The sequence below is a fragment of the Nannospalax galili genome, unplaced genomic scaffold (genome assembly GCF_000622305.1).
Source record: "Nannospalax galili isolate Female #2095 unplaced genomic scaffold, S.galili_v1.0 scaffold405, whole genome shotgun sequence".
In the NCBI taxonomy this organism is placed as follows: domain Eukaryota; kingdom Metazoa; phylum Chordata; class Mammalia; order Rodentia; family Spalacidae; genus Nannospalax; species Nannospalax galili.
This window is the reverse complement of record NW_008354532.1, coordinates 609,870-625,972: the sequence shown is the minus strand read 5'-3', so window position 1 is coordinate 625,972 and position 16,103 is coordinate 609,870. Positions and strand designations below refer to the sequence as shown.

General features: G+C 42.3%; 1 protein-coding gene across 4 annotated transcripts in view; it reads left to right on the top strand.

Moving 5' to 3' along the window:
* Nucleotides 1-13,893, top strand: part of Aff1 (AF4/FMR2 family member 1) — a 136,843-nt gene extending 122,950 nt beyond the window's left edge. For all 4 annotated transcript variants that reach the window (XM_008851746.3, XM_029555306.1, XM_029555304.1 and 1 more), the window contains 5 exons: nucleotides 3,782-3,918; nucleotides 4,520-4,591; nucleotides 5,008-5,145; nucleotides 7,570-7,793; nucleotides 8,759-13,893. In XM_008851746.3, the coding sequence (XP_008849968.1) occupies nucleotides 3,782-3,918; nucleotides 4,520-4,591; nucleotides 5,008-5,145; nucleotides 7,570-7,793; nucleotides 8,759-8,880 (693 nt within the window). In that variant the 3' untranslated portion in view covers nucleotides 8,881-13,893. The remainder of the gene's footprint in view (nucleotides 1-3,781; nucleotides 3,919-4,519; nucleotides 4,592-5,007; nucleotides 5,146-7,569; nucleotides 7,794-8,758) is intronic.
* The last annotated feature ends 2,210 nt before the right edge of the window (nucleotides 13,894-16,103 follow it).

Here is a 16,103-nt window from a genome sequence, read left to right as displayed (position 1 = left end):
GCTGTGGGGGGGACAGCAGGAGGAGGGCTGGGGAGGGGACAGCAGGAGGAGGGTGTGTGGGGGACAGCGCGAGGAAGAGGGCTGTCGGGGGGACAGCAGGAGGAGGGCTGTGGGGGAGATTCTGGGGATGGGGCCAGAAGGAGTATGTGGCCATTGTTGACCACAGTATAAGCAGGATAATCAGGGTCTTAATGACTAGGCTATAAGGTGTTTTAGTGGGATTGTGTTCTTTGGCTCCACTGATTCAGTCTGATCACGGGCAGATTTATAAAAAATCTAAATGAATGGAGGTTGATCAATTACAAATGGTGGTTTATTTTAAGAGTGCTTTTTTGTCTCAGTAAATCGAATCTTTGGAAATGAAAAATAAGTTATTGAAAATCAGCCCGTCTGTGCTCACCCTTCACATTTTACAATGTGAAAAAGCCTATTTGCATTCCAAAATGATCTTAAAGAATGAGCTGAAGGTATAGTTAACTAAGGGCAGAAAATAAGGTATAGGTGCTACTAAGCATTTCATGGGGCTGTGCTATATGTATTCAGAGGACAGCTTGGGAGTCCACTTCTCTCCTTTTGTCATGTGGATGCCAGGGATCCATCTCATGTCATCAGACTTGGTGGCTAGTGCTTTTACCTCCTGAGCCATCTCACTGACCCTCTTTGTCATATTAAAGCCTTGAAGACACTAGAACTTTAATTTGCTGGGTGTTCTCAGACCTAAGCCCCCTCAAACACATGCACCTCCCTGAAATGTTTCCCCTATTCATCCACACACAGACCTATTGGTCCTTGCAAGGCCTGTTGTCACCTACTTCAGCTGCTTCCTCATGGCCATTGGTACTTTGCCCTGTGCCTTTCTACCTCAGGCTGTTCTCTGACTCTTTGGAAAAGGGCACAGTACTCGATAGCAGGTCCCCTGCTCATCAGATAAAATGGTCCTTGGTCACTTCCCATGCTGGGTGTTGTGAGGAAGGTAAGAGGCAAGAGCACCTCTGACCTTTGCCCTGAAACTGCCCTGTGCCAGGACTATGTGCCAGCTCAGGCTGTGCCAAGCAGTGGCGTTCTCTTGACTGCCTCCGCTCCGCTTTCCAAAATGCTACAGGAGCAGTATGACTCTTACAAGTCTGGGAAGGGCTAGTTTGCACTGTAGGCAAGTATAAAAAACACCCTGATATTAGATACTTTCAGCATTTTGGGTCACTTGTTATTCGTTAAAGGTTAATACTCCAGAGAGTTTTGTATTGCTTTTAACTTATACTCAGATGTATTGTCTTTCTTTCTACATAAGGTGATGTATATTACAAGTGTGCCAGGAAAACCCTGATTTATGCCAGTTGCATCTCATTTTGAGAAATCGTTGTCCCATTTTGCCTTTAGAATCTGCCAGTTTGGGTACTGGCCTGTATGACCACCCTCTTCATGGCTCTGTAGCATCCCCCTCCTCCTCTGCCTTTTGATTCAGGGTCCAGACTGTCCTCAAACATGAGGCCATCCTCCTGCTTCAGGTTCCTGAGTGTTGGGGTTATAGTCAAGTACCGCAATGCCTAGTTACCATGTTCTCTCAATTGCCTATGTTTGCAGAGCTGTTCATTTGGCATCAGATAGTGACATGCACAGCTAAGTGCCAAAGAGCATCCTTCATCATTCCACCGATACTCACTGAGGAGATTCGGGCTGTACTCTTGAACACTGTTTCAGGACACTTATGACTAACAGGGGTATTGCTGTCATTAGCCTTGTCAAATACTAAGGAAGTGGATATTGACTAATTGTTATATGATACCTCTTTTGTTTCTATCCTAAGGAAATTTTGGAAATTCCCTGAGAGAACTTGTTTTAAATAAGCAAATTTGAAAATTCGAGTCCCACCAGTGAAGCAAACCTTTCATAACCTATATAGCTGATTAAGGCATATGAATTTGACCTTTATTCTTTCTTAAAATTATTCTAATTTGGTAACATCCTAATAGTTTCAACCTTTTTAATTTTTATTTTATGTGTATGAGTGTATTGCCTGCATGTATGTGAGTGCACCCTTGTCATGCAATGCCTCGGGGGTCAGAAGAGGGCTTCAGATTCCCCTGGAACTGGAGTGAAGAACGGTTTGTAGCGCCATGTGGGTGCTGGGATTCAAACCCAGGTCCTCTGCAAGAGCAGTCAGTGCTCTTAACCACTGAACCATCTCTCCAGCCCCTCAATCTTTTTAATTTTTATGGATTTAAAATTTTTTTATATTTGAGTGTTTTACCTGCATGTATGTGTATCTGTGCCATACAGTACCCACAGAGGCCAGAAGAGGGCATCAGATCACCTACAGCTGTAGTTATCAGTGGTGGTTAGCTGCCATGTAGGTGCTGAGAACAGAACCCAGGTCCTCAGCCATTGCTCATAACCACCAAGCCATCTTTCCAGCCCTTCTTTAAAAAATTTTTTTTGACTTACCTATTTTTACTTTATGTATATGGTTGTTTTGCCTGCATATATATAAAATGTGTCATGTGTGTGAAAACCTTTGGAGGCCAGAAGAGGGCTTTGGATTCCGTAGAACTCTGGAGTTTCAGATGGTTATTAGCCACCATGTGTTGACTTTTATTCTTTTTGTCACTAATCTTCTGAGCTTAGGCTTTCTAGGAAAATTATTATTCAGTTCTAAAAGCTAAAAATTTTAGAGTAGCACTCGGGAGGCAGAGGCAGGCAGACCTCTGTGAGTTCAAGGCCAGCCTGGTCTACATAGTGAGTTTCAGGCCAGCTGGGGCTACAGGGAGACCCTGTCTCAAAAAAAGACCAAAAAAAAAAATTTAGAGTAATAAGATTGAGTATTCTGAAATGTAAGTATGCATGTTTGGGTCTGTCCACACCAGTAGCAGTAAGATGCACATTGCAGTAACAGTGCACCTCACTGAATGGAAAAGCTGTTTTCCACACCCCTGGAGTGCAGCAGCAGCCCATGTAAACCTAGAGTAGCCTAAGATGCATCACCGACTTCTGTATTCCATGTGAATCTTTACTGTTTTCTCCCTTTATGAACATAGCAAATTGAAAGCATTGGCGAAAACTACAAGCTGACCCATGTTGATCAGCTGCTCTCAGTGTGTGGTGCATATGCCATGTTCAGAGACTATGAGCCATTTACCACATTTCTTATTCACTGAATTGGTTGTATGCCACTTAGTAAGAGAAAGATTAAGTGACCAAATGTGTATTGAGGATTTGGGAGACCACTAATATCTGATTTCACATACATTTCCACATTTCCTTGAAGGGATTTCTGAGAGTTTGCTGGCCCCGAGGATAGATAACCTTATATACCATACCAAGGCGCCAAAGATTAATCTACTGGCTCTAAATGAACCAAAAGATTATTGTTAGGTATTTTATCTAAGATGCTTTTAAGTATTTTTTCTACTATAAGAAGATAAACTTCAATACCTATAAAGAAAATGTCTGTTAGGCTAGATGCAATGACTCTTCTTTTTCTCAAAGGTATCTAATAAGTGATTATAGCTGTTAATGCCTTAGTTTAAACGAATATTTCCATAAGGTTTTGAGAGAGTAGTCTTAATACGGAATTCTTTTTTCCCAATGAATTTTTGCTGGAAGAGTTTTCAGCAAGTCAGAGCTGACAGCTACTGGCTATTCATCTTATTCTGTTTATTCATTCTCACACATCTCTAACCAGTAGTAAAATAAGACAGTGGAGAAAAGTTACAATGAAGAATGTGGATAGAAACTCAATCAGTGCTGTCTCTGGCCTAACAAAGCCCATGTTCTCCTCCTACAGACAGATAAGGTTGGAAAGGCCTTTAAATACTTGGAAGCTGTCCTGTCCTTTATTGAGTGCGGGATCGCCATGGAGTCGGAAAGCTCAGCGTCAAAGTCAGCTTACTCTCTGTATTCAGAAACTGTAGATCTTATTAAGTGAGTTTTCGGGCATTCTGCCACCCTTCCAAGTCTGCCTCTCTTCTCACCTCTGTTTTACTCCATTTGAACCTTCGTGTGAAGACAACTTAAGGGGAAGTCTTGGAAAAATTCCTGGGACTGGAAATGTAGCTCTGTAGCAGTTCATGCATGAGACCCTGGCTTTGTTCCCAGGACTGAAAAAAGTTACTGGTTCACGATTTCTTCTTGTCCTTAATCTAAGTGTGTTCTAGATAGGTTGCTAGCACAGAATTACTGGATCCAACTATATAATTTTGCCAGTTGTTCTGCAAAGAACGCCAAGTCTTGGGAGGGTGGTTTTTCCGGTCAGATACCCTCTTGCTTGGGTGTATTTTCCCTGCATTTCATCAGGAAGTTGAATGAGGATGTGGCCAGCCTTGGCTTCTGCAGGCAGGCAGCCTTAGGGGCCAGGTCTTCCCAGCAGCCTTGTGTTGCTCCTGACCCCTCTCTCTTTTCTGTGCTGCACTTCTCTTCATGCTTTCCAAAAGATCAGGGATTGATCCAGCTTAGGCCTAGCCTGTGTGCTTGGGATCCCTTAAACTCCTTTGTTTAACTGATGTACTTTTGCATCTCCCTGTAGATTTACAATGTCACTGAAATCCTTCTCAGATGCCACAACACCAACACAAGAGAAAATATTTGCTGTTTTATGGTATGTATATTTTTCATTGGTATAAGTAGCACTAAGCTTGTTTTTGTTTCTTTGATTTAAAAAAGATTTTGAAATTTGTTTTCTTAATGTGAAAATCATGGCCAGAGGGAAGTTAACCTGCCTCAGGATCATTCTGGGATGATTGATAGCTGCTTCTGTTCTCCTGATGCCTTGGGAGATGCTCTGGTGTTAGGAGTTAAGTGATGAGTTTGTGCATTCATGTTTTCCTACCGATACTTACTCTGGTGATAGTGCAGTCACCAAAGAACAGGGCAATAAGTTGCTTAGATGAGCTTCCTCACATGGAGAAGACGACACAGTGCGTTAATAAGGGCTGATTGGCTGTTTGTCTGGTACCAGGAATCCTGTCCATGATGTCATCCACAATTCATGCTAACTTTTGTTTGTAATCACAGTTTGCGTTGCCAGTCTCTTTTGAGGATGGCAATGTTCCGCTGTAAAAAAGACCTAGTAATGAAGTATTCTCGTACCCTTAACGAACACTTCAAGAGTTCTTCCAAAGTGGCTCAGGCTCCTTCACCGTGCATTGCAAGGTAATTGTAAGTCTAATTAAATTACATGCGCTTTCATCATTATTTGCAGTTTTGTGAGTATGTGACTTTGGATATTTCAAAATTTGTATGATTCATCTTTTTGCTCATTTGTCCCATTAACTACTTCCATCCTTTTGAGAAGGAATTATAAAGAATTTGGTTGATTGGATAATATAAAAGGTACAGGGGGCTGGAGAGATGGCTAAGCAGTTAAGAATGCTGACTACTTTTGCAGAGGACCCAGGTTTGATTCCTAGCACCCACATGGCAGCTAGCAACCGTCTGTAACTCCAGTTCCAGGGGATCTGATGTCCTCTTCTGACCTCCTTGGGCATTGCATGACGCAAGTGTAGTTGCACACATGCAGGCAATACACTCATACACATAAAAATAATAAAATATTTAAAAAGCTCTATAACAGGGGCTGGAGAGATGGCTCAGTGGTTAAGAACACTGTCTGTTCTTGCAGAAGACCCAGGTTTGAATTCCAGCACCCACATGGCAGCTAACAACTGTTAGCTCTCCTGTCTTCCTCAGGCATTGAACCACACAGGTACACTTACCTACATGCAGGCAATACATGCATATACATAAAATAAAAATAATAAATTAAAAAAAAAAACAAAAGCTCTGCCAACAGTGGCTGTGAAAAAAGAGAAAGAAATTAAAGTAACTGGTGGATCAAGTTTAATGATGCACTTCAGTGAAGAGACTGTATGAGACTGTGGCTTCTTTTTTTAGTCAAGATGAATACCGAGATGTTCAGGCCATGACTCGCTGCAGGTAACTGAGTTTGCAATGAGTAAGCTGTAAGAGGGGGCAAGTACGATTACAGAGAATAAGAGATTCGAAGATGTTTTGATCACATCTAAGGGCACAAAACGACTAGAAGCAAACCAACAGACCAAAGCAGGTGTCCCTTCTCCCTCTCCCTGACATGTCTTCTTGACATTTCAATAAGCAAGAACTTTCCAGGACCATATGTACTTCACCATCTCCAGAACCCATACCAGTAGTACTAAGAATGGAACAGTCATTGTCTAGCGAAATTATTCCCCTATATTGTGAATGGAAACTGCTCACCCATGCTGATTTGAAAAATAGAATCCTGGGACTGTTGTTTGTAAGATGAAAATGAATGTGGGAATGCCCTTCCTCATGTCCTTGTCTAGTGCCATTTATTTTCTTTGAGACAGGGTCTTGAGCTTGGCATCCTTGTATCGCCACCTTCTGAGCTTGTGTACCACAGCTCCCATGTGTTTTTCCAGTTTTTGTTTTGTTGTTTATTTTCTTTGGGAAGTTCTACTTCTGATAGACCTTGTTATTATAAGAGCACTACTTATAAAATGGCCCCATTTCCCACAGTTCAAAAGAAGAGACTCCTATGTGGCCTCATAAAAAAAGAAAAAATAAATAAAAGGTCTAATTAGAAACATCTTAGTCCAAGGGAATAAGGTGCCTGTTGTGTGATTTTAAGTAAGTCCTTTAGCATCTGTCCAGCTCAAGCACCTTCTTCACACCAAACCTCACAGATGCTAGGATACAGTGGTAACCAAACTGGCCCAGAGCCTGCCCTGGGATGTTTTCTCTCTAGTCTTTGAAAATGAGAGCTCTGATCCTGTGTCAGCCACTGTCTCCATCTTTCCATCTTTTATCATACTTCAGTGATTTTCTTTGTTTTTCTCCTTTGATCCAATTGAGTCATGTGAACTTGCAGGGCCAGATACTCAGCCAAGGGTAGCAATGAGAGGGGATTGAGGTTCTTGATACATGAGAACTCTGTCTGGTTTCCTGCTAGTCTATTTTGAATTTTGTGTATTTTGATCATTGATTCAGCAGGAGATTTTTTTTTTTTTAAGAGTCCACACTTAACACCTACTGTGCAAAGTGTCTATAAGGCAAAAACTGGTGAGACATGCACTCTACTTTCTTGGTGCTATGACCCAGGAAAGGAAGATAAATGCATGGAAAGAGATGTTCAAGTGACAGCCAAGAGGGAGCTGTGATATATCCACAGTGTCAGAGAGTCAGGTCCAAGCAGGTGCTTGCTTTACTGTTGACTAATTGGCAGAGAAAATGAAATGCAGGCTGGAGGTGTGGCCCAGTGGTATTTGCCTAGCATGTGTGATTCAATCCTTAGTACTGGAGAATTACTGATATTGTCTTAATGTATCAGTAGGAATTGGCCATAGGAAGAGGGAGGGATTTTCAGCACAGGAAGATGACTTTGCAAAGGCACAGGAAAGTGTGTTGTGAATACAGGTTAATCTTCCAGGGTGTCTCTCTGATCCTCAAGGAGTTAGCAGTGATAGGTGTTTTGGTGAGTGCACCCTGAAACTTTGTGGCCTACACTGCAGTTCCAGAGGCTGCAGTCTGTGGTCTGGTAATTTACATGATTAATGGATTCTCTCTCCATCCTTGCAGAAGCACAGGCGCACCATCCCCCCTCTCCCCAGTGCCTTCTCCTGCCAGCTCCATAGGGTCCCAGTCGAACGCTGGCAGTATGGGGAGCAGTGGGGTGGCTGCAACTATCAGTACCCCAGTCACCATCCAGAACATGACCTCCTCCTATGTCACCATCACATACCATGTCCTTAAGGCCTTTGAACTTTGGGAACAGGCTGAGGCCCTAACAAGGAAGAATAAAGGTAAGGGGCTCTGTGGTGGTCCTCAGTGGGGCAAGGAGGCGAGGAGGAAGTGGTGGTTGGTGTTTATGTTCTGTCTCATGGAGAAGGAAATGGAGAGCTACCCTTTGCATGTTCTTTCTGCCTCATAACCTACTTGTAGAGCTTCCTTGAGCTCTGTGGTGTGAGCTGGATTTCTGAGGCTAGATCTCAGCCAAACCAAATTAGAAGTAGCTTTAGCACCCACCCTTCTTAACAAATTCTCACATCATTTCAGTCTGAACCGAAATGCAGGCAAAGAGGCACAACTGAAGGCGGAAAGTCACTGGCTGGCTGTTCTGAGGCTCAGCATGTTTGAGACAGGAAGGAATACAATCCCAGGGCCGAGTTTGTCCACTTGGAAGCTGCCATGTATGTTAAGATGGCTAGCTGCACCTCAAGAAATACAGCATAGGTAATGTTATTGAGACCTGTTTGGGGAAGAAGGCCCTGGATACTCTCAGGTTTGAGAACAGCTGCAGTCAGGAGAAATGGCTGGTGCCCCTGCCAGTGCCTACTAAGTAACACCCCCCCTTCTCGATTTCTCACTCACACACACCAGGTGAACACCATTAAATTTTCTTACTGATTGGAAGGAAGAAGGTGGTTAGCGGGCTGTAGCTCTAAATTTCCCCACAGCCTCTTGTCTTTTTAGCAAACTGATAGCTTTTTTCTCACCTCCCCACTCACACATCCATTGATTGCAGGGTATAAATTGGGTGTTTAAATGTGCAAACCACCGTGTTAGGCAGGAGATATGAATCAACTCCAGAAGGTTCCTGGCCTCTAGTGGAGGGCTGTGAAGAATTAGCAAGCAGTTACAGAAAAATATGGTAGATGTGTCCCAGGGTATTATGGGACACAACTTCTGGAACCTGGACTGTTTGTGTTTTCATTTTAATTTGATGTTGCATGTATATTTACTTGGTTTGGTTTGGATTTTATTGCAGAATTCTTTGCTCAGCTCAGTGCAAAAGTGTGTATCTTGGCCCTCAACAGCAGCCTGGTGGACCTGGTGCACTACACAAGACAGGGTCTGCATCGGCTAAAGCAAGCACCCAAAACACCTTAACACAGCCAAGCTTACTCGATGCCTTGGGAACGTTTTTTGCACAATCGGAAGCCTCGATACAGTGTAGACATTGGTTTAATCAGGACATCACATTCAAGAAGAGAAGCACCACGATATGGCCAGGATGCTTGTCTACCTAAACAGCAAGAGCTGTGTAGTCATTGGTTGGATACCATGGTTAGCAGAAGCAGTTAAAGGTCAGCCCCAGAGATGACCTTGCTTTTTCTAACTAAAGGACGGAAGTGCAATGGAGCCTAACAGGCATATGAATGGTCTAGAAACATTTCTGGGTTTTTGTTTGTATTTTTAAACAGTAGGATATAAGTTGTAAATGAAATGAAGATGAGCAGTTTCAAATCTGAAAGCAAGTTCCTGTCATCTCAGTAGTCACACTAGTTCATTCCCACAAGGAAATTGTTTTGAACAGTGATTTTTTTGGTGGAGGGTTTTATGGATATATATTTTTTTCTTTTCAAGTTTAAAAGAAACATTTGTTTAATAAATTCTAATGGCCATCTGTAAAACGTAAGTTGTGCAGATTTACACTGTGGCTCACTTTCTGCCAGTGCACAGTGGCTGCGATGCTACTAAGTATTATCACTTACAGACCTGAAGGTAACCGCCCATTGCCTAGAGTCCTCACATTCCCCAGCTCTGGTCTCTCTGGCTGCACTGAAAGGGAGCCCATAGTAGAGTGGTATTCAGTGAAGGATCTATCTAGAGATCGACCCCATATCCCAGGAGACTTTGTGCTCCCTCCCACCCCACTTGCACACTTGACTATGTTTTGAATTTCCCACTGTGGGAGCAAAGGGAACAAGCATTTACACTGAAGGGCTGTGTCATTTTTGTCTAGGTGGAGCTGGAATTTGAGCTGTTGATAGTGGTCTACAACATGTGGTCCCTTATGTGTCTGATCAACTCAATTTTGTCAGTGAAGAGCAACAACCAAAAAAAAAAAAAAGCTTCTTAGATAGGCTATATTTTTCTGCTGCAAATTACTTTATATTTATAGCAAAACTAAACCTTGCAAAGCCTTGATTATCCAGAGGAAGTTAACTCCGTGAGATGTGGAGATTTGCCAGGAGGGGATTAATTGAACTTTTAAAAACTTCACCACCATATACCTTCACTCCAGACCCTCTCCTCAGGCAGTGAGGATTGATGAGGCTTAAGGGGACATGTGGCCTTCCCATAAGCTATTACTATACTGCTTCCATTAAACCGAGTTCACTTTGAACAGTGCAAAATAAAAGAGCACACTCAGAATTCACACTTGCCCATAAGCACAAATCTTTTTCATTGAAGCTTTGGAAGTTATTATTGGAAATACGCTTGAGTACAGTGTTTTGAAAATGCCAGTTCCTGTATCTCTTCTAGAAAGAAGTAGAATTTGCACATGTATTAAAATTGAGTGAGTGCTGCTTCCAGTTGGTTTTTCTGCCCATTCCCCCCCATCATGCTTCTCTGTGTTGTTTCCTACCAAGCATGTTTCACGTGTTTATATTTGTGTATGAGTAGAGAAAGGAGAACCATTTTACCTACAGTGAAGATGTCGAAGGGCCCTGTGATGAACAGAACTTTCTTGGTAGCTTGGCAAATCTATAAAGGGACATGTAGTAGATTGGTGCCATTTTTACAATGTGAGTTATTTGTGTGGCGTCCCCTGGTCTCCTCTTCAGTCTTTTATCCTAACTGGGATAAAGTCAGAGAATGGCTGCCTTGTGAGTATCAGGGCATAAGACCTTGGCATGTGATCCTGACAAAGCATTGATGTTCTAAAGCAAAACTATGTTTTATTTTTAAGTACTAATTTACAGAACTGTCCTTGTTAAATGAACAACAGCGGCCTGGTAGGGTGTTGTGCGACGTCACGTGTGTACCTCTTGTACCAGAGTCAAGCTTGTGGGATTCTTGAGGCTCTTTTTCCTTCCTCTGGTGGCCATCCCATCCTTTGTTGCATCGTTCTCTGAAACAAGCTGCCTGTCAGTCATGAAGGATTTGGTTTTTGTGATCTATGCAGCTTTTTCCTGAGAGAGAGAGAGAGAGAGAGAGAGAGAGAGTGTGTGTGTGTGTGTGTCCTGTCAGCAAGCCTTTGTGCTCCCTTGGCTGAACACATTTCCAAGCAGACATTTCAGCCAGCGCTAAAGAGCAGATTGCTTATTTGGTGGCCTTATTCTTCATATTTTCTCTTGTATTCTAGACTGTTTTTATTTGTCCCTTGAAAAACTAAAGAATTTGGATCGATCCACTTGTACTAGTTTGGTCTGTGAATATTGCTGATTCATCCTACAACTCTGTACAGAAGAGAGACTCCTGACTGCATTTTTAAATAGTGCATGGTGACTGCAGTGGCTGGTTGGTGAGTGCGTCATGTTCACAAGGGCTCTGTGCTATTGTCATTATATATAGAAATCTGAAGACTCTTTAAGCCATTTGCACTTTTTTTTCTGAATACTCAAAATTCCCGAAGGCAAAATTTTGTCCTGAAGTGATTACTTTGAGAGGATTTCAGCCCTTTGAACATGTGCAGTGCCTGTAACCACAGTAAGAGCACACGAGACCGACAAAAAGCAGCTAAGGAGTGAAGGGTAGAAATCTTGCCTTTGCCACTGCAGAGGGGGTGTGACAGAGGGTGTGGTGTGTATGTGTGCACATCTGTGTCTGCAGTAGAAGACAGAAGAACACACTTTTTTCTTCAAGTGTTGAAAGTTTCTCTTTCGGAAAAATTAAAATTTGATTCAATACATTTAAGAGCCATGCTAAATAATGAAAGCCCATCAGTGAAACCAGCTCCTCAGTTAGGGTGGTGGAGTGCAGGCCACATGAAAGTGGTGGGGCCCGGCAGGAAGCCCAGCATGTGGCTGTCAGTTACCAACTGTGGTCTGGTCATAGTACTGAATGGGAAGAATCTGACATTAAAAATAAATAAATAAAAAATAACCTTTATTTTGTACGTTTTCTGGAAAAAATGTGTTCATATTCCCTCTAGACAAAATGGACCACAATAATCTGAATCCTCTAATTCTAGATCTTAGGATGTTTAGAAATGAATCCATCTCCCCCCACCCCCCTTTAGCTGAAAACGCCTTACTTGGTACCTTGCATATTGATTGTCAGTAGGGGCAGGAACTTAGTTTTAGTATTCCTGTTTGGTAACTTAAAAGCAAACAAAAACTACTGTCTGCCCCACACTGTGGCCTCTGACACTGAGGGTAAGAGTGGCTGGACTGTGCATGTTTATGCCTCTGCTGACCAATCGTACATTTGAAATAATGCTGACTGTTTTGCCACAGCTTCAAGTAATGTTTTATGGGTCTTAGCTCTTTACTTTTCTGCTTCATGAAGCTTGAAGTATACATCTACAGATTAAAGTTAATGAGTTGGGCTTTTACTCTTTTAAAATACACTCTAAAATCTTTTCACGCCTCCTACTGAGTCCTTTTTTTTCGTTAATGATTTATTTTTCCCCAACACTATAAAATATTTTGGGAAAAGTTACCACTTCATCTGTTCTGCTCTTTACCACTGGCGAGCAGTATTTAAGTCTCATAAGGATATTTTGGGCTCCTTTTAGAAACATGAACGTACATTTCTCACTGAAGAGCGAGCTGTGCATTGCAGCTGTGGAGGCGCTGAGCTCAGCTTTGATTTGTCCCCCCCTTCTCAGTGAGTTGTGTTTTCTCTTGGTTTTGGGTCCCCTTTGGAAATAACGGATGGGGATTTTCCTGTGCCTTTAATTTGTTGTCCTGTGGAAGGGCAGAGAGGCCTGGTGTTGTAGATTTTCTTCAGACAGTGCAAGTGGTATTTCTGCCAGGTAATACTGCAGTATTCCAGTTGTGTGGGTCGCTGTGACTGAGCAGAATAAGTTCTGGCCTCGCTCTTCTTTATGATGCATTGACAGGCACCATCTACCACTTTTCTTCAGGTGGCTGTAAATTCTTTATTTTCCTGAGGTAAATCACACTATTTTGTTCCACTGTACATGAGACATCACCAGGTGCTGTGATGGGCAGAGAAGCCCCTACACGTCTCTACGTAATTGGGAGCCTCTGAGGGCAGGAAGGAAACTCTAGAGCCTGTGGGAGCCAATATATTGTTACACTGGCCCGTAAGACAATGGAGTAAAACCACTGAAAGTCATGCTGGCAAGCTGCACCACTGGGCCAGGCAGTGGCTGACCTAAGGAAGATAAAACTTGCTTTGTTTAAAAGTAGGAGTTTTAGCAATGCCCAATACAGGCAGTATTAAGTTTGCCTTTTGTTCAGGCCATGACATGTATTGTAAGGAATACTGCACATCCTCCTCTAGGACATCAAGTATACACTGTTCATGTTGGGGTGTGTGCATGTGTGCGTGTACACGTGTGTCCCGAATCCTATTTTAATTTTTTTCTGAATGTGATCATATTTTGGATTATACCTGAGCAGGGTTGTCTTTTTTTATTTATTTCCATTATATATTATATTATATTATATTTTTTTCTTTCTTAAAACTTTAGAGGAAAGTCAAATCTTGGTATTATTAAAATTGCTTTAAAAAGAAGTGTTGTCCAGGTGAGAATGAAAATCACTGGTCTATCTTTAAAATAATGAGTTTTCTTTGACTGTGGAATAATGGGCCAACTATCATCAGTACAATGGTTTGTATGTAGGACAGGGAAGCAGTGGGGCTCCCTGTGGAAGATGAGCAGCACCAGTAAAGGGAGCTGCACTTGTTTATCAGCAGCACAGCTGCAACCCCAGGCTTTTGTGAATAAAAGGTAGCAGTCTTGTAGGAATCTTTGAAAGAGACCGACATCAGACATCATCGGTGAGAGAAGTATGGTTTGTTTTTTTAGAAGAAAAGTCTGCAAAAGATCTTTCCAAAGATAATGTGCCAAGATCTTTTGTTTTTCTCTGTAATGCGGATTAAGTGCTGTTTTCAAATGTCATTGACTTGTTCATCTTCAGAGCCTTTCCACAAGAAGTCAAGCTGTAGAAAAAAATATTTAATAAAAATTTAGAGAAATTATTGGAGTTGAGCCTGTTTTTTATTTTGCCTGAATAAAATGATTCTTGCTTGCTTATTTGTTTATATTTTGAGACCGGACCTCTTTCTATAGCCCAGGTTGGCCAAAACTCATTATGTAGCCAAGGCTGGTCTCACATTCACAGCAGCGCTTCTGCCTTAGCTTTCTCAGTGCCGGGATTACTGATTTGAGCCACATCACACCGAGCTTCAATAAAGTAACTCATCATCTTGCTCTGTAACATTACCACCTACAGTCAAGGCAAATTTTGTGCTGTCACCCACAGTGTGTATGTAGTCCTGAGTAGGGAAGGAAATGAGCAATCAGAAGGCACTCATCCTGCTCGGTTCATTTTCAAGAACCTAGTCACACACAAGTTAGCTAATGTCACCAGTGCAGCTTCTCCTAACAGCCAATGCCAGGTGCATCAGTGACCAGGTGTACCAGCTTGCAGTCTGCTGCTGAGTAGACAGGTTTGTAGAATAATGGTATTGAAAGAAACCTGGAGGCTGTCTGATCTCTTCTTTCTTTGCTACCCCTAGAGAAATACCTTAGTAGTTTAAAATTAGACAAGATCCAGGTACTGATTCTCACTTCCTGAATTTGAAACTTGGCTCCCTGGTTTGCTGAAACTGTAGCAGTGGACAAGTTGTTTAACCTGTCTTGGTTTTTTTTTTAGTTTTGTTTTTTTTGAGACAGGGTCTCCCTGTAGCCCCAGTTGGCCTGGAACTCAACTATGTAGACCAGGCTGGCCTTGAACTCATAAGAGATCCGCCTGCCTCTGCCTCTTGAGTGCTGAGATGAAAGGCATGTGCCACAACGCCTAGCTTGTTATTTATAAATTGTGTTGATATCTTCTCAGTAACATTGGAAAGATGGCAATAGGTTATTTTTTCTTGTTTACCATTTTTAGCTTTTTGGTTCTAGTGACCAAACATGACCCACCCAGCAAACTCAACAGTGATTAGGCATGCAGCAGCAAGTGTGGGAAAGGAGAGCATGTTCTGTTTGAGGAATTGCACAGAGGAGAGCAGCTAAAGTTAGCCTTGAAAGATGGGCCACAAGGTCTCCTGCATTGGTGACTTTTTTCACAAAGACTTTCTATGTCACGACTTCTCTAACCTTAAATGTCAGCAGTACTTGGTCCCAGTGTGGCGGTACCAAGTTATAAACCAGCCACCTGTTAGACACTGAGGGGGATGTTATAGAGTATTTCCAGGGCTGGAGAGATGGCTCAGTGGTTAAGAATACCTGCTGTTCTTCCAGAGGACTTCAGTTTGATTCTCAGCACCCACATCAACTCACAATATGGCCTATAACTCCATTTCCAAGAAACCCCCTCACTGCCTGCACTAACACGCACATACTCCACTCCCTCTCGCCCCCATAGTAAAAATAATTTTTTTAAGGTACAGGTCTCTGTTCCCCCAGTCTTTCACTTAAGCAGGTTTAACATTTGGCAGTCCATGTTTGAATTACTTACTTCATTGAGGGCTGAGAAATGGAAGTATGTTCTACATTTTTTTCAAGTTAAAAAAAAAATTATTGAGAATTTCATACATGCATATAAGGTGTTTTGATCAAATCCATGCCCCCTCCCTCCCCTCCAACTCCTCCCCTATCCCCCATCACTTTTTCCTGAACAACTTCATGTACTTTTTTTCTTTCTTTTTTTTATAATGGGGCTTTTTGCTACTCTAACATTCCCCCCTCTGAAGAGGTAACCCTAAAATCTTTTAGGGATTAGATAAGAGCTCCCAAATACTTTTGACATTTTTGGCCTTTGGAACAGAGTATGTTGCTAAGAGGCCCAAGGACATTTTGATTTTTTTTTTTTTTTTTTGGTTTTTTTTAAAACGAGGTCTCCCTGTAGCCCTGGCTGGCCTGGATTCGCTATGGAGACCAGGCTGGCCTTGAACTCAGAAATCTGCCTAACTCTGTCTCCCGAGTGCTGGGATTAAAGGCGTGCGCCACCATGCCCAGCAGACATTTTGATTTTTTGCCAAAAAACTGGCTACTCTTCTTTGGGGTCTTTTTACCCTAACTGCCTAGCCAATTCCTATATCCTTTTCTTATCACAGCATCCCCTGAAGAGGTTACCCAAATTGCTCATAGGGAATCAGGACTCAGACAGCTCTGGCTTCTTCCATGCTGAACAGGGTGAGGCAATTGGGGTGCCCCTTCAGTGAGTCTGTGTAAAAGACTTCCAAAT